At 35.8% G+C, this 25,805-nt stretch overlaps 1 protein-coding gene across 5 annotated transcripts in view; it reads right to left on the bottom strand.

Moving 5' to 3' along the window:
* Positions 1-25,805, bottom strand: part of MIGA1 (mitoguardin 1) — a 74,429-nt gene that overhangs the window by 33,329 nt on the left and 15,295 nt on the right. For all 5 annotated transcript variants that reach the window (XM_074334974.2, XM_074334976.2, XM_074334975.2 and 2 more), the window contains exons 6-7: positions 23,288-23,421; positions 22,416-22,539 (exon numbers count right to left, since the gene is read on the bottom strand). In XM_074334974.2, coding sequence (XP_074191075.2) covers positions 22,416-22,539; positions 23,288-23,421 — 258 coding nt within the window. The remainder of the gene's footprint in view (positions 1-22,415; positions 22,540-23,287; positions 23,422-25,805) is intronic.

Raw genomic sequence — 25,805 nt, 5'->3', positions numbered from 1 at the left:
AAAGACGCATGAGAGCTCATGGTCTGGCTAGGTCTTATTTTCAGGGAAACACGGTAGCTGCTAGCCACATGTGTCTACTGAGCACATGAAATGTAGCCAGTCAGAAATGAGATGTGCTGTAAGTGTAAAATACACGATGGATTTTGAAAACTGTGTACCAAAAGATATAAAATATCTTATTAATATATGTTGGGTTTAAGAAAATATATTATTAAAATCAATTCCATCTCTTTCATTTTACTTTTTCATGTGGCTGCTAGAAAATTTAAAGTTACATTTGTGGCTCACATTATAATTCTATTGGACAGCGAGCGCTGGTAGAGCATTCCTTTCTCCCATCTTATCTGCAGTGCAAAGAGCATACAAGTTCTTTAGAGGATTCAGATTCAACTCATATTTCTTGAGTGACTATTACGTGCTTTCACAGACTATTTCATTTAATATAAGTAACTGTTAAACAGGAATAGTTTAATTACGTATGTACTAGAATGCTTTATTGTAACTCGAACAAAAAGGCCATTTCCTAATCAAAGTTTTCAATGCTCCTTGTCTATTTTTTTTTTAAGTTTTAAAAGTTGTGTTTATTGAAGCATAATTTACATTCAATAAAACTCACTCCAAATTTGACCAACACAATTTACCACAATAATCAAGATGTAAAACAGTTCCTCAAAACTCCCTCATGCCCCTGTGCAACCAACACCTCCCCTTAGGAATCCATTGATTGGTTTTGTCAAAAGGGTCAAATTTAATCATTAAAGTGATCTATTGTGGAAAAATCTGAAGGATATAAAACCTAGTTTTTAAAAGGGTACTTTGGAACATATAATCTTTAGAACAGTCAAGAGTGGAATTTTAAAATAATCTTTATAAATTAAAGCAATTGATAAAGTTGTCTACGATAGTTGTAGACTAGCTAGTCTAGTTACTGTGTCCAACTGCAGGCTGGTAGAAAAAAAATCCTTTAAATAGTGGAATTATATTCTATGGAAATTTCATATGGGGCAGATATGTTCTTACAGATATTTGGCACCTTCTCAAAATTTACTCCTGCTACCATGAAAGGGACAAAGAAAGCAAAAACTTTTTTGTATATTATCAATTGTCACATGTTCAAGTACACCTTATTTACGTGAAAAGCTTCTGTCAAGCACCAGCCCTGAAGTTTGTCAGCATCTTGAAGTGGACTGAGCCAAGTAGCGCGCTGAGGCCGAAAAGTGCTCCTTGTCTATTTTTCAAAGCTTTCCATAATCTCTGTCCACCCTACCTATCTAATCTTGTTTTCTATTAATTACTAAAAGACCCAGCAGTTTTAGTGGCGTATATTTACTGTACTCCCACTTGTGGAGCAACGCAGTGGGTAAAAGCTTGGGCTTTAGAGTCCGCCAGCAATTTTTGGATCCTGATCCACGCTCTGGTATTTACTATCTGGGTAAACTGGGGATAAAAATATTGATTTCATAGAGATGTCATAAGGATTAAAAAGAGATTTGTGGAGGCACAGTTCTTGCTACATAGTAAGTGCTAAATAATTTTTCACTAGTATTATTATTGCCATATGTATTCTTATTCAAGCTTTTGGTTCCTCTTGCATCTTCTCCAACATACAAATTTCTCTTCTTCTGCTCCCTTGGCCCAGGGGACCCAGGAACACATATTGCTTTATAATACACAGCTCAAGTACTATTCCCTGCAAGTATCCTCCAAAAATTAGCTAATTTGTTGCTTCTATGCAAGGCAGTACAGCAAAAGTGTTGGATTAGGAGCTATGCAGCCTGGATTCAAATTTTGACTCTGCTACTTATTAGCCGTGTAACCTTGGTTATGTTTCTTATCTTCTCAGTTCCTCAATGTTTTCATTTGTAAAATGGGGGGAAAAATCCACCTCATAGAGTTATGTGAGATTAAACAAGTTAATACATGTAAAGTGAGCATTCAGTACATGTTAGCTACTCACGTTATTATGCAAAAGGTAAGTATGTACCATTTAACATACCAACTGAATTTTTAGTTAACTATTGCCTGACTATATAACCTGTCTGTCCAGTTGGACTGACATAACTTAAGTGGATGAACTTTCTTGTGTTTTCTTCCCTTTTTTTTTCCTGAAGTTTTCTACAGTTCTCAATAGAGCATGGAACACACTGAAAACACTTAAGCATTTGTTTATATAAACTAAATAAAACTTGTTATTATAAACTGACCATCCTTAAGACATGAAAATCCCTAACTTAAAAAGCCTCTCATGTATTTCCTCGGGTTCATTTTGCCTGTTATATGACTTCAACTTATTTTCAGAGCCCTGTTTACATTCTCATGTTTCTAATACCCAGCCCTAATTAAATTTATGACACTATCTTCTAAACCTGAAATATGCAGCTTAAGCCCCTTAATGACTCATCATTAACATCCAATTGCCTAAAAGAAAGCTTTCCACATAACTGGGTGATTAAATATAAAAAATGTGCTATCAGTTCCCACACAGTGACACTTGGCCATGTAGCTTTTTTTTCCCTAACATTTTAAAATAGTAAATCTAAAATATTTAAAAACATTTTTTTCACCTGTCTCAAATACCCAGAAGTCTTAAAATATTCATGCATAGACATAAACTATGTTTTTCTTTGGAAGAACATTGAAAGTATGCTTACTTATAACTAAACAGTCATATATTTTAGGCCAAAAATCTGACTGGATTCAAGCCTTCCTCCTTCTTTCACAATCTCCTAATTCACATATTAAGTTTTTTCCAAAACAGAATCTGCTTTAAAGTTAAAAAAAAAAAAAAAGAAAGGAAGGAAGGAAGGAAGGAAGGAAGGAAGGAAGGAAGAACTAGAAGACACTTCGGGCCTGCAAGCGGAACTTCAGGCCTAGATCTGTTTCTTTAAACCAGTGCAAGTGGGTGTTCTGTGTCCGTCGCTTTGCCATCCCAAGGCACATTCTATTCTCTGTCGCTTAGAAGGCATCAGGTTCTATTTTAACCTCAGTAGATTCTAGTGGAGATTCCAAAGATGCCAGTCTTCTTTTAAAATCTAGGCTGTCCACTGTGGGTTTTGTAACACCAACAGGAAGAGGAAGCCTGCCAAATGTCTCAATGTCATCTGACTTCTATGTCAGCAGCTACTCTCCAGATGATTTTTAGCAATTTAAGTATGATTTGGAACCTTGTTGGTTTTATTAAAAATGGAAAAGTTCCTGCTGCTGACAAGATAAGCTATTTTCCAAATAGAGTCTGCTATATCTGTTAAAGTAAACAAGAAATGTAGAAAATATTGCTGCTCTTTATGTATCTTGTATGACTATCTGCCCCATCCATACTGCAGATTTTTATTGATTTGTTTTAAAATGCTATAGTATAGTTTGAGAGAGAAAAAAAGTTGAATATAAAAATCAAAAACACCAGTTTCAGAAAGTGTAAGAGCTAAGATATATTTTCTTGATTTTCTTCTCAATGTATCTTAATATTGAAAAGAGCAACAATGAAATCCACCAAAACAAAAGAATTCTTGATCAATTTTTGATGTGTTATGACTTATACACATCTTGATGTGTTATGACTTACACACATGTATTATGTGAAATAATACATGTAAAAAACAGCCTGCTACTAGTATAGCACTATCCTAAAGGAGATTTCTATAACAGCTGTCTCTGGCTTTCCCTATTTATCACAAATTCTTATGTGCCACGATGGGCCAAAACATATCACGTTTCCCCGAAAATAAGACTGGGTCTTATATTAATTTTTGCTCTAAAAGATGCATTAGGGCTTATGTTCAGAGGATGTCATCCTGAAAAATCATGTTAGGGCTTATTTTCCACTTAGGACTTATTTTCGGGAAAACACGGTAACGATGATTTGTAACTGAGAAACACAGCTGTCAATGCAAAATGAGTAATAGAAGGAAAAAGAAAGGAGTAACGGTATCTTCTACCTTTTTTTAGGAGAAGAAAGAAGTGATTGGATAACCCAAAGTGAGCAAAACGTTAATTAAGGTTAGCTCTGCAGTTAAGAGACTTTAACAGGGCCACCGAGAATAGCTGGTCACTCCATACACTACACGAAGGCCCCTGGCCAATATGAGAAGTGGGAGCAGAAATCCAACCAATATTCTGGGCCTGCATCTTCCTGGAGGAAGGTGAACCTTTTTCTTATCACAAAGGTACCTTTCCCAAGGAACTATAAGGGCCTTTTTCTAAAGCACACAAAGGCCTTGTATGGGTGAGTGAAGGTCCTGGACTTAGAAATCCAAGACCTGAATACAACAGAGGCAAAGGCAAGCAGCAGGATTTTCCGTTGCTTCTGGCACCCCAGCCGTTTTCATTATACTGCTTTCACCTCTGAACCTATTTTGACTTTGCATATGTAACACCAGTTAGGCTTCATTTTGTGGTATTATTAAAACTTTGAAACTAAGATTATAAGCTTTAATGCATGGGAGGAAATTAGAAGGCCAAATTTCTCATATGTTCTGCAATTTGCACTCTGTATATTTAGAGGTCTGAGTATACAAGTTAAGCCTGTAATTCATGTCACTCCCTAAAAATAAACCCTCAGGGAGTTGATCCACTGACCACAGTGATTGTGCACAAAAGGAAAAGGACAAAGTCTTAGAGTGTCAACTCTGGGCTGTCTGACATTTGACTCAAGATGATAGGTTGAGGTATTTCCTCTTGCTGCCAAGCTTTTTACATATTGCTAAATGTTCTATCTGGCTGCTGACCAAAAACGAAGAATAATGTCTCTTTAGGGGTCAGGAGGTCCCACTTTATAGTTTTTTCCTATTCTCTGCCAGAGAATTTGTAAAATCAGTGCTAGGCTGGAAAAATCTCTAATTTTCCCTTATAGGATGTCTCACTATCTCAAGGAAATCCTCTGAATAAAAGAGAAGAAAGACAAAACATTTATACTGTGCCAGTCAAGCCTTCCACAATCTCATGCAAACACATAAACGTGAATATGACTTCTTATAATTCTCAGTGGCTCCTTTTTGCCTAAAGGTACAAAACAAGGACCTTTATGAATTATCTCCTGTGCATCTTTCTAGATTCCTTTCCCCCTACTCTCCTACATATACTGTGTTCCCAAGACATATTACACGACTTACATTTCCCTACGCAGGCTCCGTTATACACCTTGATCCATGTGGTTCCCTAGGTTTGGAATGCCCTATTCTCCATTGTCTTCCTGGTGGACCATCTTCCTTCAAGTGTCATGCCTATGAAGACTTCCTTGGGCCCTCCAATGAATAATCATGTGCTTTTCTTTGGTGTTTCCATAGCACTTTCTAAACATGGTATTATAGCACTTACTCCTATGCTATATAATTTTTAATGCCTATTTCCCAAACTACTTTGTGTTGCCTAAAAGCAAGGATGAAATCTTCTTCATCCTCGTCTCTCCAGTGCCTATGCCATGTTTGACATATACAAAGCAATCAAATGTTTGCCAAATAAATATTCCAGGCCTAAGATCCTATGAGTTCATCTTGCTAAAATAAAAAAATAAAAATAGATTATAAAGAGGCCTAAACACATATCTGAAATATGCAAAGCAATGCTCCGAAAGCTATGAAAATTCCTGGTTTGTTTTTAGGGGATAAATTTGTTCCTACACATCAGTATAAAAGAATCTCAAAAGTCCTTTGCTTCAGCCAAACAAACAGCATTTATCAAAGTTATGGCTTCAGAGTTGCCTGCTAATACTACTGTGGCAAATACATACTATTTTTTATAGAAAATATAAGCATGAAAACTATGAAGCCCACTTAATTGTAGAAGAAATCTAATGAAAGTGTAGAATAAACCTGAATTTTATTTATATAAACCATATCAACTAAATAACGTCCCCAAGAAATTGTGAACAAGCTTCATTTGTTGTTAATCAGGTTTATTTTTACATTGGTATTAAATTCAGCAATTTGGTCCTGCCCTAATAGCCTAACCAAAGTGAATAAATAATAATGTTAATTTCTGTATGTATTGATACTGAAATAAACTATGAAACCACGTAATGATGAATACCCTGCATGATATGATAAGTCTCCTAAAGTATAAATCATTCCTTGATGTTAAGTTTTAATCCCATATTCTACCCATCTCTCCCTAGTGTTTATGACCAACTAAAGTCTAATTTTTACCAAAATAACTCGTATAACACTAATTTCTGTTTAATATGAAAGATAAATATACTTTTATTGTGTAATATTTGATATGTACAAAAATTACATATATACCATTGATGTATACTTTGAGTCAAAATACTACAACGAATATTTGTGAATCTACCACCCATTTACAGCCATTTTTCAAAGTTTACCGAATTATTTACTTAAAAGGCAATATAATCATGCAGAAAACAATACTGTACATATCTTCTTCTTACCTGCTACTCATATGGGTCTCCACCTGAATTATAAGAAGTCATAGATATTCAGATACTTTGGCAAAAAACAGCAGCAGATAACCAAAGATTAACCACATGTGCCAAACCACATCTGTTTACTTCTAAGTTCTTAAGCTCTTAAATAGTCTAAGGGCACTTCAGTTGAAAAGAATGGAGGTGAGGAGGAAAAGTTAAAAGAAGGGTCTTCTGCTTTGTGTAGGGAGCTCAGGCTCTGAGTCTTTCAAAATAGCTCAGTACTGAGGTACATACTAACCTATATTGCTGTCTAACTGCTTCGTAAGTCTTAACTGGCCAATCAGACCAGAAGCAACCTGCAGACAGGGTTTTAGCCCTTATTTCATCTGAATTTCATCACATAAAATGCACACGATAAACAGTTAAATAGTCAGGTTGATTTTTAAGCTACCCTTTGCCTCAGCAATCTCCATGAGTCCCTTCCATAACTCTCCTGCACCTTATTGGGAGGCTACAGCAATAGGGGTCCAGTCTTTGATTCTGTGTGGTGGGTCCTCCTTTCTACACAGGTTTCTTCAGAGGCTTCAGAACCTACCCAGAGCAGTAAGATTGGGGGTGGAGGGGAGTATGAGTAGGAAAATAAACATGTTATCATCCACAGATATGTGGCCTATATAAAAATTCCAATAGAACCTACGATAACTTACTGGTGGCAGAACTAATACGAGTTCGGAAGGGTTGTAGATAATATTCAAAAGCAAGTGTCAACATTTTAGAGACCAGCAACAAAAAATTAGACAATGTAAATTTTAAAAGATACCATGACAGCAAAACTATAAGGGACCTAAGAATAACGATATGTAAGACCTCTATGTAGAAAATTATCAAAAATTATGAAAGACATAAAAGACTTAATTAAATGAAGAACCATACCACGTTTATAGATGGAAATATTAATGCTATAAAAATGTAAATTCTCACAAGCTGACCTACAAATGCAATGTAATAATCAAAATCCCAAGAGAGGTTTACATGAAACTTGGCAAGCTGTCCCAATCTTCACATGGTAAAGTAAGGGCTAAGAAGAGCCAAGGCAATTCTTAAAAAAAACTGTAGCGAATGGACTCAGCCTACCAAAGTCAAGACTCATAAAACTACAAAACTATAGTAATTAAGAAAATATGAAGCCAGTGTCTAGACTAATAAAATAGAGAGTCCAGAAAAGATACATATATAAGGCAACTTGACATATATGCCGGTGGGCATTTCAAATCAGTGAGGATACATTATTCAATGAACTTGTGCTGAGGCAACTAGTTACCCAACTCTTAAAAAAAAAAAAGTAATAATAATAATAATAATAAACATTTATAAAAACCAGCTCCTAGCAGATTAAAATTCTAAATATGAAGAGTAAAACTATCCAAAGAAAAATACGAAAGATTTCTCCTTATACATTCTAAACAATACACAAAAAGCCCAAACCATAGAGGAAAGATTGATAACTGTGGTAACAGTAAAATTAAAAATCTTGGTACTACCATAGAAACCATAAACAAAAGAAGGATCTGAGATAGAATTCTAAAGAGTTATTTTGTGCTAATAAAGCTGAAGACTAGCATAATTGGTAATCCATCAATTCCACATCTATAGTAGTGGCTGTCATTCTTGCCTGTCCATGATCCAAAGGAAGAAATGCATTATGTGTTTGTGTGTGTGTGTGTGTGTGTGTGTGTGTGTGTGTGTATTGTATAGGTATATATGTATGTGTTATATGTATGTGTATATACATTACAGATAAATAATGCACTCACATATGTGTGTGTATAGTATATACCGGGGATGTCAAAAAAATGTACACATTTTAAGAGATGTTATCTATGAATTACTTTTCAAAGTTGAATTAAACTACGGTAGCAATGTGTAATATGACATTCACTCAAAAGATGGCGTTAATCAAATGAATGCTAGCGTGATTCATTGTATTACAATTTTAATACAGTTTTTCCCTTTCTTAAAATGTATATACTTTTTTTGGCACTCTTTGTGTGTGTGCGTGTGTGTGTGTGTGTGTGTGTATAAATTTTTTTTTAAAATGTTGGCTACAACCCACTGAGCTGATTTTAGGACCACTAATAGGTTATACTAATAGGTTATAACCACAGTTTAAAAATCTGTCCTAAATGAATGCCTATAAATGTGCACAGAGACCCATGTAAGCATGTTCACTGGAACATGATGTATATAAGTGTAAGTACAGGTTTATGATAAAGAGCAAAATAAGTAACTCTGGAGAAAACAGAATCAGGAAAAGGTTTATAAGTTACTTCAACTATAACTGCAATAATATAGTTCATTATTTTAAATTTCTAAAGCATGTATCGCAACATGTTAGTATTTGATAAAACTTAAAAAACTATTCTCTATACTTTTTATGCTTGGCTTTTCATTTTATAGTGAAGAAAAAGGCATGGGAACATAAAAATACAAAACAAAACAAACAAAACACCAAGCCTTACAGCTATAAAGACTTAAGAATTCTTTATAGAGAGGAAAAAGAGAAAGGAATAAAAGCACCAGTAGTTTCTGCAATTTTTATATAGAGAAACAGACCTACTGGAAGCAGCACTTTATGTATTTAAGGCTAAAATAAAAACAGCCATAAATCATACATTATGTTTTCCTCAGATCCTTTGAAGAAATTTGTTCTGGTTAAATTTCCACTTAACTGAAAATAAAGTTCTACATTTAATAATAAACTAAAATTATTACACCAATTTTCTTAAATTTTGTTGCAGAGACTCTTAGTGCCACCCGTCTTATCTATCCACCTATCTATCCATATGTCTACCATCCACGTATTACTTGAAGGCCTCTTAAACGGAAACGCACATGAGAATCACCTGCTGAACTTGAAATACAAATGTATTTCACAATCCCAACCCCAAAGTTTCAAATTCAGTAGATCTAGAACAAAACCTAGGAATCTATGTTGCTAAAAAGCTAACAAAGGTGATTCTGATAAACATCTTGTTAAGACCCATAAACCTACTGAGTGTCTATACTACAGTGAAGCCACAGTATCAGACATTGAAAAAAGAATATAATTAAATATTCCATCTGCCCACAAGGTGCTTAAGGTCTAATGTAAGAGACTGGACATATACATAAATAATTATAGTGTACTGTTGAAAGTAACCAAAGCCATCGAGGATACCATTAAACCTCCTATAACTACCTATTCATATGGGATTTCCACTCCATCCTCCAGGAAGAAGCTATGCTGGGTTAACACTTTACATTGCTCCCTTCACTTCTTCATTTGCTCCTCCCTGTGGGAAGAGAAATTTAGCCAATACTGCCTCATATCAGGCAGACAAAAAAAAATGAGGTACAGTCATTGTTCATAGTTCTGGATGTGCATTAGCATTCGAGCACTGTCTCTCAAGTCTTCTAGAGAAATCTCTAGGTCTGCAAATCCATCACTTTTGTGCTGGATCTCCCCCTCCTGAGCTGGACAAGTGTTGGCAGGGATTATAAGGCAGTCAGGGAATCCTTATGCAGCTGGCTGCGTAAATGTGCTAGGAATTTGCTCTGCGTTCTCAGCTCTTTTCCAAAGAATTTTTTTGAGGATAAAGGAGGAAGGTGTATGAAGCCTTCACACATTGTCCAATGTAGCTATTAGTGAAAAAAAATTCAAAATAAAGTTAGTGCTATTTCATCATCAATATCTGGCTCTTCTTGTGTTCTCAATTTATCCAGAACAGTGACTGATGAATCCTTAAATGGTACCCCTAGACCAAAAAATGCCATTATTATGCAACAGAGAAAGGTATGAGAGGTTTCCTCTGGCTTGAAAAGCAAAGAAAAATGTACAGAGGAAGTCACTTTGGAGAATACTGTGTTCTATACAGAAAATAGTTCAGAGCATGTTGAATTATGCAAAGGAACAGCATCAGCAAAAGAATGCAACAAGGAAAACTTACTAAAAACCTGGAGTTGATTACACAACTGAAATCTTAGGGAAGAATTTCACTTCTGGAAGAGACCTTATTTCGTTTGGCTGGAGTATACGGAGTGGGGGCGGGGGCAGTAAAACAAACAGGACAAGAAAGTCATCTGAGAATCTGGGAGTGATGAGATGAGAGCTCGGTACCAAGAAGGTAACTCCGAAATGAGGTATAGCTGTACCAGCAGGGAGTAAGACTGGAGGCAGGAATCCAATTAGGAGATTATTAAATCCCAGGAAAACACAATGAGGTTGCAGGGGAAAGAGAAAGAATGAGAGTTATATTATGGAGGCAGAATCAACAGAATTCGCTAAATAATTTGGATGTGCTGGCAAGAAGGAGTATCTCCATTATGTTTTTGTTTTCCTCCTATATACATGGCGAGATCAGGGATCAAGGAAAAGCAATAATCTTAGCTATATCGAGAATACTTTTGCAAAGTATCTGTCCTTCAGATGACAATTTCCTTTTCTAACATAGAGAAAAGGTAGATTTATAAAGAGCACCTTTTTTACTTTCTTGATTAAATAACTTTAACCATGGCTTACATGCCTTGTTTCAGGAAACGAAAATTTACGTTACTACTATCATATGAGAAAAGTCAATAAATTTCCAGAAAAAAATGAGTGCTGTCTGGAGAATATGACTGAATAATATCATTGTAAAAGAAGTTATGACCATCTGACATCCATCTCCCCATAACCATGCAGTTTTAAAATTATCTTAGAATAGGCCTCATAAAAACACTAGAATATAACTACAATGTAAATACAGAACAAGTGTTTACCATGTGCTTATACTAAAATACGATACACATGTTATCGCATTTTATCTTCATAATTCTATAAAGTTGATCCTAATATATTCCTGCATCTTACAGATGAAGAAGCTAAGTCTCAGAAAAGTCAAGGCTTACTTAGGGTTCACAACTAATAAGAGTGGTAGAGCCAGAATTTGAATCCATGTCTGTTGAACTCTGTTCTTAACCACTAAGCTATACCACTAAGCTATAACTGAAATCATATTGGAGTTTTTTGGTTGATCCTTCAAAAATTACAATAACAAAATTATAAATTAATAATGGCAATTTAACAATTCTCTGAAACACTTCTAGATGCTATTAGCTAGAAGAACTTGCACACGGAAATGTACACTAATGATATTTCAAGTCTCTGTGATCAACCTCCACACTCTGTCTCACTCTGAGTTACAGTAGCAGGTGTATACAAAACATGCCAGAAAAAGAGTCGTGACCTAAATTTAACTTCCAGTGCTGGGAGCAACACAGAATGGCATCTGTGAGTCATAGGCGTCTAATACGTAGATAAAATGTGCTGCCCTCTAGTGATTTCAACACCTCGCATTTAACATTAAACAGTCTTACAAGTGAAGAAGGAAAACATTTTTTAATTCCTAGAGAATTAATTTAAATCTTCATTTCATTTTATAATAAGAGGAATAGAATAAATAACTACTGTTTAAGCCAGGAGCAAACTTTTGTTGTGTAAGAGCAAATAAAGATATATCCAATAAAGGTTCACATATATGAACCTATATTGGACATATAGATCCAATAAAGGTTCACTAATTCAGAATGGTTAAGGAAATACCAGTACAGAACAAATGGCAAAAGACAAATTAGAGTATACAGGGTAGTGACATTTTATGCGAGGAAATTTATGCCTTAAAATATAATTCACACCCTGCTTAATTTAAATCTTTCTTCTTATAGGAATAAATGTAAAGAGAGGTTGAAGTACATTGTAAGTATTTAGTGTATTTCTTTTTCAACAATAGTTTTAAAGCACAAAAGTGACTATGACAAAATCTGTTTTTAAGAATGCTTTAAAACAAAGTATTTGTAGTAAGGTGTTTTGTATTACTGTCACTTGCTTCCCAAACGCCAAAAATATTTCCTATTTTAACCCAGATGATAATTTGGCTTAGGAGTGCAAAGAGTGGTTGTGATTTTAGAGCCAGGGTGCCTGAAGTTTTTTATTTTTGAAATAAAAATACTCCTCCTTTAATTCTGCTCTTTTATTTTCTCAGCATACGTTTCAGTATTTCCAGCATGCTCTGTACTAAATTAATAGCAGGAGCATCAGCAGTTATTTGATCTTAATTTCAGTATTTGCAACATGTAATTTAACGACCATGTGGATGACAATATTACAAAATGTAAAAACGATTGTAAATTTAACAATAAAGTAAAAATAACAGCAAAATAATCACTAAAGCCACTTGCAGAAGAGCTTATGCGTGTAAACAACAGTATGGTTCACAGATACTGACAAAGGATACTCAGTATTTCTGGTTACCAGCTGAAGTGGCACCCCCTAGAGTAAACATAGTTTATAATTCACCAGGCCTACCAGCTGTGGAATTAAGTGATTCTTGATAAATTCTGTTTATTAATTTTGGGGATTTGCATTATTTAAAATTTTTAGTATAAAGTGCTATTTCCCACTGTCTCAAATTCACGAAAATCCACTTACTTAAAATTAGCTTCTAGAGAACTGTACTGTATTTTTAACAGCTTTATTAAAGTATAATTTACATACCATGAAACTCCCCCTTTAAAAAAAAAAAACTCCCCCTTTTGAAGTGTAAATTCAATGAGTGTTAATAAATGTACAGAGTTGTACAATCATTACCATAATCCAGTATTAGAATCATACTATATGTTCTTTAAACTGTTATTAACTTCACCTATCTAAAGTAACCAAATAACTCGTAATACTCACAACTCAAAAGTTTTTTTTTTAAAGAGAATAGGTATAATTGACTTTCAATAAACACATTGTAATCTAAAAAAAAAAAAAAAGCTAAGAATATGTTAAAAAGAATCATGCTGAGAATTTAAACTGTCCTATAACCTTGTCCACATGTTAACTTGGCAAACTACTCTACTATAGACAGTACAAATGTAAAATTAAGTACTGTTTATATTTTGAATTCCAAATTAGTGAAGTGAGTTTTGCAGAGGCTCTCCTATTGTTAATAAAACCCGAAATATGTGCCTTCCAAAACTAATATGATTTGCACATGAGTGTAAAACCATCTATGAATACTTGATGGCAAATACCTACCTGCAAAGAAGTTCAGCACTGGCAATATTTCCAAATATAACATGAATTAATATTAGTCTCTTTTTCAAATTTTTTTTTACATTTTCCTAAATTACTAGTTAAGTAGATACATAACATACATTTTAGTATGACATATAATAAAGTATTACATGATCTCTTCATGATCAAGATAAAAAATGTGAAAGTGGAATCAGTTCAATTTATAATTGAACAACAAAGTGTCTTAATAATTCTTGGTGAAACTAATATAATATTGTATGTCAACTGTAATTCAAAATAATTTTTAAATTAAAAAAAAAAAGTAATTCTTGGTGACCTAAGGTAACTTTAAAGTGTCATGCCTCAGATCCGACTCTGGCCCTGTCCACTTTAAGATATGATATTGTGATATAAAAATTAATATATGTTTATCAGGGTTCTTGGTGCAGAGGTCCTAAAACCCTTGGAATTTCCTAAGTAACGAGGGTGAGAGGAGCACTTTTTATTATTCATAATAAGCCCCTTTCAACCATACCTGAGTTTATGCTAATAAAGTGACTCTTGAAGACTGGGGGATGCCAGGGGAACCAACCATATGATTGGAACTTTCGGTTCCAACCCTGACCCCGAGGGGACTGGGACTGGGGATTAAGGTAATCACCAGTGGCCAATGATTTAATCAATCCTGCCTACATAATGAAGCCTCCATAAGATGCTAAACATGGTTCAGAGAACTTCCAGAAGGGTGAACAAATCCAGGTGCTGGGAGGGTGCTATGTCTGGAGAGGGCATGAAAGCTCTATGCCCATTCCATATACCTTGCTCTATGCATTTCTTCCAATTGACTGTTGCTGAGTTCCATCTTTTATAATAAGCCAGTAATAGTAAGTAAAGTGTTTCCCTGAGTTCTGTGAGCCATTCTAACAAATTATGAAGCCTAAGGAGGGCATCCTAGGAACCTCCAATTTATAGGCAGTTGGTAAGAAGTACAGGAGGCCTGTACTTGTGATTGGCATGTGAGTGGGGGGCAGTCTTGTGGGGTTGAGACCTTAACTTGTGAGGTCTGTACGAACTCTGGAGAGTTAATGTCAGAATTGAATTACATTGTAGGACACCCAGTTGGTGCATGTAGAGAATTAGAAAACTGCTTGGTATGGAAAACCCACACATTTAGTGTTACAAATGTTATGAGTAGAAGAAAACAAGTTTTCCTTTAAGCACTTTTTGTTAATGGTTTCTGTGAGAGCACTGATGACCAACCAGACCTTACAAGCCAAACTAGACAGTGATAGAATGCTGAGGAGGATGTCCGATCAAAGTCTAAAACTATCTTAATTCAAGATGATGACTCAGAAACGACAATTTCATAGGAATACTAAATATAGCATCTAAACCGTGGGTACAAAAAAACAACTGCGCAGGAACAAATGAGAGAAGGTGTAGCTTAACTATAACAAATCTAAAAATAACAATAACAAAGAAGAATGTAATCGTTTTAGTTAATCACAAGCTTAACATTAGCAATGTTATAAAAGTTAATGTAGTACTTAGAGTTTTGTTATTACAATGTCCAGAATTTCTATTTCATGATGGTAGATGGAGCACAGGCATTTACTTTTCCCCAAAGACCCATTTAAAGTGACAGAAAAAATTTCTAATGAAGAAAATTAAAGCATCACTGGAAAACATGAAAAGGATACCAGTAGACCAGAAATTTTAAAGAATACTTTGAAATTTGCTAACTTAAAGCAGGTAGAATAAGAAGAAGACAAAAACAAAAAAAAAATAGCCTAACATCCAAAGGTAAATGATGGTTCTTCAGAGTGTCCCAGAGAAATTCCAAATTCCAAGCAAATAAACACTGTTACCCTGTTCCTAGCATTTTATATGTATTACTTCATTTAATCCTCATAATTACTTTATAAAACAGGTACCATCTGTCCATTTTTTAGATGAGGACGCTGAGGCTTAGACATGTTATATAATCACATAGCTAATAAATAGTAAAGCCAGAATTTGAACCCAGCTAGTTTGAATCTCATGTCTGTACTTTTGGTTACAGTCATGCACTGCTTAACAACAGGGATATGTGTTGTTAGGCGATTTCATTGTTGTGGGAACATCAGAGTGCATTTACACAAAGCCAGATGGTACAGCCCACTACACCCCTAGGCTGTATGGCATAGCCTATAGCTCCCAGGCCACAAACCTGTACAGCATGTTACTGTACTGGATACTGTGGGTAATTGCGACACATCATAAATATTTGTGTATCTAAACATAGCTAACATAGAAATGGTACAGTAAAAATACAGTGTAAAACATAAAAAACGATACACCTATACAGGGCACTTACCATGAATAGATCTTGCAGGACTGGAAGTTGCTCTGGGTGAGTGAGTGAGTGAGTGAGTGGGGAGTGAATGTGAAGGCTAAGACATGACTGTACACTGCTGTGGACTTTATACACACTGTACACTTAAGCTACACGAAATTTATTAAAAACAAAACCTGAGATTAAATCAAGCACAAGAGAAAACGATGCAATCAAGAGAAACGGTAAACACGAGGTGTAAGAGGCTGCTGCCAGGGTAAAAGGGCATATTGTTTTCCAACAAACCTTTTTTGTGTTAAGTAGAAAGAGTACACTCTAAAATAATGATACAATGAGTAAATACATACACCAATAACACAATCATCTGTTATCGAGTATTACGTGCTGCCCACGACAGTCAGTGCTACTATACTTTTACTTGGCTGGCAGCACAGGCTTGTTTACACCACACTGAATTAAAAGATCCAGGCCTAAGGGTAATCCATCAGAGCAATTCATTAAAGCACTACCGAAATTCAGCAGGCCCAGCTGCGCCCTCAACCTCGATTTCCCTCAGGTAAATAGAGTACCTAGTTCACTTTTTTTACTCCAGGATTAAAACCTGGAGTAAAAACTGGCCGGCCCGGTGGCTCAGGCGGTTAGAGCTCCATGCTCCTAACTCCGAAGGCTGCCGGTTCGATTCCCACATGGGCCAGTGGGCTCTCAACCACAAGGTTGCCAGTTCAATCCCTCGAGTCCCGCAAGGGATGGTGGGCAGCGCCCCCTGCAACTAAGATTGAACACAGCACCTTGAGCTGAGCAGCCGCTGAGCTCCCAGATGGCTCAGTTGGTTGGAGCGCATCCTCTCAACCACAAGGTTGCCAGTTCGACTCCCGCAAGGGATGGTGGGCTGTGCCCCCTGCAACTAGCAACGGCAACTGGACCTGGAGCTGAGCTGCACCCTCCACAACTAAGACTGAAAGAACAACAACTTGAAGCTGAACAGAACCCTCCACAACTAAGATTGAAAGGACAACAATTTGACCATTGTTCCCCAATAAAGTCCTGTTCCCCTTCCCCAATAAAAAAATCTAAAAAAAAAAAAAAAAAAACCTTGATAACTTCCTTCAACAGAATGAGTGGAATCTGTTTACAGTGCCTAGAGGTCCTGAGAGAGGAGGAAAGCTGAATGAGTTAACCAGATCCCACAGAGGTATGAAGGAAGGCAACGTTTTTAAAGGAAAGGAAGATCCACACTAAATAAATTATATCACCATCAGAAATAAGTTTCTTTAGCTCAGCAGCTGTGGGAATTCCAAGCTGCCTGATCCAAGATTCCATCTTCTATAGGGAACTTTGCCACAAAGAGTTCACAATCAACCCTCCATTCAAAGAAAGTCTGTCTTGTAAGTGGTGAGACAATACAGCATGGTGGTTAAGAATATGATGATGAACTAGCCTGCTTGGGTCTAAATCTGGGTTCTGCCACTTAATACCTGGGTGACTCTGGGGAAGTTACTTAATAACCTCTGGTAACTCTCTTTCCCCATCTGAAAAATGAGGATGATAACTATATTTAACTCATACAAGTTGTTGTGAGGATTGAGATAATTTTTACTCAGAATAGTGCCTGACCCAGACAAGAAACTATGATGTATGCATGTGCTTAGCAAAGGTCCTGGCACATGGAGACATGCGAACAATTGTAGCTCTTAGATATTAAGTACAGGGCAAAAGGAGATACATAGGTAACTGCTAAGAAATCTTGAAAACCTATCAACTTATTAGGAGAAAAAAAATTAATTTGACCAAACAAGACAAAGCAAATTCCAAAACAACCAAGTATTCACTGACGTCAGATCAATATTTGGTTTAAACTCACCCCTGAGCTTCTGACGGCATTTATTAACTTCTCTTTATTTATGACTGCTACCTATAAGATGCCTCTCAATAATATAAATTGTGTAAAATGAATTTGGATTTAGTGAATGAGGAGAGTTAACTGACTTCTAAGCAATTTTGATTAATATCAAGTAACAGATATAATAATACCTAAACCACTATTAGTGTCTTGGCCATAGATTCAGCTTTCAACCCAGAAGTTCAAAACTGAAAAATTGCAATAACAGAACAATATCCAAACAATTCCCAATAAGGAACAAATATAACAGTTTCATGTCAACTGGGATCTCCAGGATAATAACAAGCCAAGGCAGGAAAAAGCCAGTCAGCCTAGCAGCCAGTGCCAACCCAGGTAAAGACATACATAGGTGGGGTCAGGAATTTATTCCAAACCTTAGCTAAGCAAATATATGGATTGATTATGGGTCCCACTCTAGAAATCCTATCCATTAAAGAGTTGTAAATTAACAACAGCTTCCTGAGAAACAACTTGAAGGCCACAGAAATTAAGCCATCTGCCTAGAGTTTTGTTTTTTGGGTTTATTTTTCCAGGTGCAATGTGAGGCCAAAGCAGACCCACTGGGCAAAAACCTAAGAAACCTTTATAAGCTGATAACCTGAAGAAATCAGAGATGGACTCCACCAACCTCTACTGTGCATAGAAAAAAGAAAATTTGGGCATGCCACAAAGAACAAAACCTGAAATGCATATTACAAGGCTAACAAGTACAAGACCTACACAGCTACATGATCTTACCATGAGGCTAGAAAAAAACTGCAAGTAGAAGATTGGAACAGGGAGGGGCAAAGCGTCCATTCCTAGAACAGACATTAAAAGTCTTGGGGCCCTTTTCCTTTTCTCCCCTTAAAAAATACATATAATTTTTTCCTACTTCTTTTCCTCTGTGGGTTTCCTTGCCCGTTAACCACTTTCCTACCTTTTCTAGTTGTTCCATTCTAATTTCTACGTTTGAATTATTTTTAAATTCCTTCTGTTCTTTCTACTACTTACTCTAATAAATGCCATTCTAACAGCTACAAAAAGTTACAAAAGGAAGTTACATTCTAAAAGTCACAAAAGAAATATACAGAAAGAAACAAATACAAAAAGAAGGCTTTGACAAATTCTATTTGTTAACATAAATATTGTCCATGTGTTTCTGGCCTGTAATCTCCATATGTCAAAACATCATAACTATACTAAGAGCAGAGAAACTATGAAAAAATACTCGTCTAATGAATAATTTTTGGTGACAATATAGTGTAAAAAAAGCAAGGACCAAAATTAATGCAAAGAGGTTTTATATAACTGTTACTATGACATATAAACAGTAATTCATAATTCTAATACAGGCATACCTCAGTTTATTGTACTGCAAGTTATTGCACTTCGCAGATATTGCACTTTTTACAAATTGAAGGTCTGTGGCGACCCTGCATCAAACAAATCTATTGGCGCCATTTTTCCAACAGCATTTGCTCACTTCATTTCTGTGTGTCACATTTTGGTTATTCATTTTTTTCATTATTAAATTTGCTATGGTGATCTGTGATTGGTGATCTTTAATGTTACTATTTTAATTGTTTTGGGGCACTACGAATTGTGCCCATACAAGACAGCGAACTTAATCAATAAATGTATGTGTTCTGAGTGCTCCACCGAGGCCGTGCCCCTTCTCTTTCCCTCCCCTTGAGCCTCCCTATCTCTGAGACACAACAATGTTGAAATTAGGCTAATCTATAACCCCACAAGGGCCTCTAACTGTTCCAGTGAAAGGAAGAGTCACACACCTCTCACTTTAAATCAAAAGCTAGAAATGATTAAGCTTAGTGAGAAAGCATGTTGAAAGCTAGGTCTCTTGTACCAAATACTTAGCCAAGTTGTCAATGCAAAGGAAAAGTTCTTGAAAAAATGAAAAATCCTACTCCAGTGAACACACAAATGATAAGAAAGTGAAACAGCCTTGTCGCTGATATAGAGGAAAGTTTTAGTGGTCTGTACTGAAAATCAAACCGGCTACAACATTCCCTTAAGCCAAAGCCTAATCCACAGCTTAAGCCAAAGCAAGGCCCTAACGCTCTTTAATTCTACGAAGGCTAAGAGAGGTGAGGAAGTTACAGAGAAAAGTTTGAAGCTAGCAGAGGTGGGTTCATTAGGCTTAAGCAAAGAAGTTGTCTCCATAACATAAAAGTGGGAGGTGAAGCAGCAAGTGCTGATGGAGAAGCTGTAGCATGTTACCCAGAAGATCTAGCCAAGATAATTAATGACGGTGGCCACACTAAACAACAGATTTTCAATGCAGACAAAACAGCCTTCTATTGGAAGAAGATGTCATCTAGGACTTTCATAGCTAGAGGGGAGAAGTCAATGCCTGGCTTCAAAGCTTCAAAGCACAGACTGACTTCTTGTTAGGGTCTAGTGCAGGTGACTTTAAGTTGAAGCCAATGTTCATTTACCATTTCAAAAACCTGAGGGCCCTTAAGAATTACACGAAATCTACTCTGCCTGCTCTACAAATGGAACAAAGACTGGATGCCTGGATGACAGCACATCTGTTTATACTATGGTTTACTGAGTATTTTAAGGCCACTGTTGAGAACTACTGTTCAGAAAAAGATTCCTTTCAAAATACTGCTGCTCACTGACAGTGTACCTGGTCACCACAGTGGTCTGATGAAGATGTAGAATGAGATTTATGTTGTTCTCATGCCTGCTAACATAACGCCCATTCTGTAAACCATGGGTCAGAGAATAATTTTGACTTTCAAATCTTATCATTTAAGAAATACATTTCATAAGGCTACAGCTGCCATAGACAGTGATTCCTCTGATGGATCTGGGCAAAGTAAATGGAAAACCTTCAGGAAAGGATTCACCATTCTAGAGGCCATTAAGAACATTCATGATTCATGGGAAGAGGTCAAAATATTAACATTAACACAAGTTTAGAAGAAGTTGATTCCAACCTCAAGGATGACTTTGAGGGGTTCAAGACTTCGGTGGAGGAAGTGACTGCAGCTGTGGTGGAAATAGCAAGAGAACTAGAATTAGAAATGGAGCCTGAATTGCTGTAATCTCATGATAAAACTTTAAAAGATACCTTGACTTTTTACAGTACTGATGCCTTAGTTTAAAAATGCTTTTATTTGAAAGACAAGAAAAATTTCAAAGCACAAAGATCTTATGAATGAACAAAGAAAGCAGTTTCTTTTCTTTTTCTTGATAGTGAAAGTACTTTATTTCCCAGATCCATTCTATGATAAATCTCAGCAATGAGATTTACCCATGCTTCTTTATATTTGCAGTATTATAATTTTTCTTTTGTAAGTTGCTTCCTTATCTGCTTTGTTCATTTTTCTATTTTTTTTTATATTCTGTTGCTTATTAATATGTGAATGCTTTAAAGAAAGTGGTTTCTTGAGATGGAATCTACTCCTGGTAAAGATGCTGTGAAGATTGTTGAAATGACAACAGAGGGTTTGGAATATTACATAAACTTGACTTATAAAGCAGCATCGGGGTTTTAGAGGTTGATTCCAATTTTGAAAGAAGTTTTACTGTGGGTAAAATGCTATCAAACTGCATCACATGCTACAGAGGAACCATTTGTGAAAGGAAGAGTGAATCGATGTAATAAACTTCATTGTTGTCTTATTTTAAGAAATTGCCACTGCAACCTTCAGCAACCATCACCCTGCTCAGTCAGCAGCCATCAACATCAAGGCAAAACCCTCCACCAGCAAAAAGATTATAACTCGCTGAAGGTTCAAATGATGGGTAGCATTTTTAAGCAATAAAGTATTTTTAAAGTAAGATATGTACATTGTTTTTTTCAGATATAATGTTATTGCACACTGAATAATTACAGAATAGGGTTAAACATAACTTTTATATGCACTGAGAAACCAAAAAATTCATCTGACTGGCTTTATTGCAATATTCACTTTGTTGCAGTGGTCTTGAGCTGAACTCACACTTATCTGCAAGGTGTACAAATGAAATCTTTTACCTAAATTCAAAATGCACAGATACGTAAATATCTCAAAATGAAGCCACTTTCAGTATTTTATGTTTATAAATAAATGTGGAAAAGCTTAACACTCCTTAACTATTTTTTTTCTTTACTGGAAAACAACAACCTTCCTCAAGTGAAAAGACAAATTATTTTTAACAATAAGAAATGTAATATAATTTGTCTTATTTCACCTTGGAGCAGTTACAGAAGTTGAAGAAGCAAGTTTAATCATGCTTTCCCTTTAAGACTTTACTTAAGAAGTTTCTTCAAAGTTCTTTTTAAAATAGGAAACAAAGGTAATGGCATGTAATAGTGTATGTATCGACTACTAACATCAAAATCTAGCCTGCAATTAAAATAAGGTCCAAGAAATATAATTACTTAAAATATTGTAAATGTACACCATGAGCAGCATGCATGTTTCTGAGGTGGTGTGTCTATGTCCCATTTTTATATTACTGTTTTTTCCTCCCTCTCACACTTTAACTGGTATTCTTCCACTTAGAATGTAATTTTAAAATAATGTCACAATCCTACCCATGGTACCTATTTGAATTTATATCTTAAGGGCATTAAGTTGACTTGAAAGATAAAACTGAAAGAAAAAAAATATGTCAGAACTTTTTTCTCTTCGCTATTTTCTAAAAACATATAACCGTGTTAGTACACTTACACTAATGGTTCCAAGAATAGAAAAAAGGAAATCAGATACTTAATAAAAACCACACAAAATATCCATCTTACCAATGTCATTAGCAAGGGAATTAGGATCAGATGCCCCCAGGGTAGCTTCAAACTCCTCTTGGAGACGATATGCTCTTTGCAGCAGAGCTTCAAGTTTATGGATAAATTCAGAACTAATAATATCCTACAAAGAGACAAAAAGCACACACAGTAAATATTATATTTTAATGTTAAGCTTCTAAACATTTCCCGCTTTTAAAGGAAAGGCAGCAAAAGTGAAGGATATAAAAACTGATGTTGAGTGGTGAAAGTGCTACAGCAGAAGCCTGGACACATGGGCTCTACCTGTGCCTCCGGCTAAATCACCTCAGTTCTTGGGACTTCAGGTTCTTTATCTGTAAAACTAAGGAGTTGGACTTGATCAGGTATTCTCCAAGTGAGGTCCCCTATTTTCCGGGAACCTGGAGACACGCAAATTCTAAGGATCTACCCCAACCCCACTGAATTAGAAACCCTGGGGGTGGGGTCCTGAAATCTGTGTTTTAACAAGCCTTTCCGATGATTTTGACACACATCCAAATGTGGGAATCACTATTCTAAATGATCAGTAAGTACCAATGCAGCTCTAACTCTATGTGATTTTTATGTAACCCAAAACACAAAACAGACTTTTAAAAATTCCTTTAGAAATCATATCTGCTTACTTCTATATATTCTTAGAAAATCAGGAAATTTGATGATCAATTGCAAACTTAGGATTTAACAACTAACGGAACAGAAAAAGCCTAATAGGAAACATCCCCAAATAATCCCAAGGGAAAAAATAAACAGTTCTATTAAATGCCCCAGCAAGCAAGTACACTGAATCAACATTAAAAATAGTTTGATTCTTCCAGTATTATGAAGACCACTCGCAAATAAATCACCCTTACATCTACATTTTCTTCAGCAATGGCATCTCCTGCACCCAGTTTAATGGAACCATAGGCTTCATCTTCAGCCTGTCTATTTCGAAAGGTTAGAGCTTGTTCCCATCGACGTAATGCCTCTTCGAACAATTCCATACCTAAAAATTAAGTACAGAACAATTGTAAATAAGCAAAACCAAAGCCAAAATAAAATCATTTGGGGTCTGAAGTATTTTTCATACAGTTATCACCAATGGCACGGTCTGACTATAATTTTGGCACTAAGGAGTTAATTTCATGTTCACATCATTTCATAGTAGAATCATAATTTCCCAGATATTGCAGGCCTACAGTTCTAGTCAACTGAAAACCAGAGAGAAATGACCAAGGCAATTCAAACGTATATAGTGCTTGGAATTTTTCTAGAACAATATTAACAATTCATTAAAAGCCCAACAATAATGGCTAATTTTTATAGTCACACAACCATCTTTCAAAATATCCCCCTGAATTAAAAAGAAAACTGATAGGTAAATAAAAGAAACTAGTTGATAAGAAGCTATCAGGTTTATAAAGGTTCTCAGGAGTAAAGCTGAGAGGAAAGATAATAGCACAGAAGTCTAGAATAAAGTCTTTTCTATCTTTTTTTCCCACTAAAAGGTGTCTGAAACCACTAAGATACCAACTTGCTGATTTGGATGGATAAATTGCTGGGCCAGAGTTAAAAAATCTACAAGACTATGGGATGAACCATAAAGGATTATAGTTCAAGTAGGAATTTCATATCCCTGACGTGGGAAAATAGGTGAATACAAGTACGTGCCCCGTTTTCTCCATTTAATAAAGGGCTTATCAAAATAAGAATATTTCATGACCTTAATTTTCCGAGACATATAAAAGAAAAACATATTTAAAACATACTTAAGAATCTGGGCAAGTCATTCTCAAGATGTTTTTAAGATATGATAGTTTAAAAATACCTCTCCTCTAAGGAATAGGGTCAGTGGAACTGCAACAGCTACACACGATGTCAAAGGGGTAGTAGATTGGGGGAGAGGGGTTATCACTTTGTGAGGGGTGTAAATGTCTAACTATTACATTGTTTTGTACACCTAAAACTATTTTTAAAAAAAAGGAATACCGCTCCTCAAAAATCATTTCTTCATTATCTGGAGAACTTATAACTCTAAAAAGAAAAATGTTCTTTAAATGCAACTTAGGCCTTTCCTTCTTGTTTAATTTTTTTGTAGCAAAGAATCACTGCCTAGATCTTCCTTCTACAAATGTATGCATTTAAAAGACAATTACTGTATATCACCATCTACTCTCCTTTCTCCAAACTATACAAATCTAATTCCTTCAGCCTTTTCTCACTTCATCCACTCCCTATCCATCTGATTATTTTGGCTAAACGTAGGAATAACTATGTAACAGCAGAGTTGTCTCTCCGGAAGTACCACATCTCACCTCACTGTGGAACATAGCCCAAACTATCACATATCATCTGTCAGTTTTGTAACTGGAATCCAAACATATGTCACCAATCTTCTTTTTTTTTTTTTTAATGTCATCAATCTTGTAAAGCCAACTGAAACAAGAGGTGGGTAATCACGTCATTCACAGCTCCTACTAATCCTGATTCTATGATACTCAGACTCCTAGCAGCTTCTCTAGTTTTGCTTTATGTCTCTTCAATTGTAACTCTCAATATTCCAACAGAGCTGTAAGGTAGGTTTACTAGACATAGTTAGAGTAATCTAGAAGCACAGTGAACTTAATTCCCTAGAGACCTTTGGAAATGGTGGCAAAAGAACTACTCTTACATCTTTCCCCATGGGCAGGAGTACCTACAGTGACAACACTCTCTGTAGAGATGATGTCTTTAATTATTCTAGAGTGTGGGAATGCTTCAGCGGACACAGTGCTGCCAAGTCATCATCCCCTTTACTGCTCATTGGCCAGGGCTACATCAAGGTTTTTTTGGTTTTGTTTTTAAATTAATATGCATTTCCATTAAAAGGAATATAGCCTGAAATAGAGTAGAAAAGAACGGGGGAAAGCATTTGAAAAAATTATTTGAATCTGATGCGGTGTTATGTTCTCTGGTTCTCTTTCTGGGCTCCCGTGAGACTTTCTAGACATGTTCATGGTCAAGCCAACCGGGATGTAAAACACAGGCCTTCTGTCTACTTAAAATCTTTTCTGGATATAAGAAGAATACAAATGACAGCTAGATGAAAACAGATTAAGTGGTTTCTGATTGACTCATTAGGTAAGTGTCAATAGATTAGGTTAGGTGAGGATAATAGACTGAATAATGGCTACCCAAAGATATCAGGTCCTACCACATCCTTTGCAGATGTGATTAACTTACGACTATAAATGTTACCTTATAAGGAAAAAGGGTCTTTGCAGGTATGATTAAATGAATGATCTCAACATGGGGAGATTGTCTCAGATGATCTGGTGGGCCCTAACTCCAATCACAACTTTCCTTATGAGAGAGAGGCAGAGGGAGATTTGACACACACAGAGGTGATAT

The sequence above is a fragment of the Rhinolophus sinicus genome, chromosome 14 (assembly GCF_057876585.1).
Source record: "Rhinolophus sinicus isolate RSI-liver-muscle chromosome 14, RSI-T2T, whole genome shotgun sequence".
NCBI lineage: Eukaryota > Metazoa > Chordata > Mammalia > Chiroptera > Rhinolophidae > Rhinolophus > Rhinolophus sinicus.
This window is presented reverse-complemented; position numbering and strand designations above follow the sequence as displayed.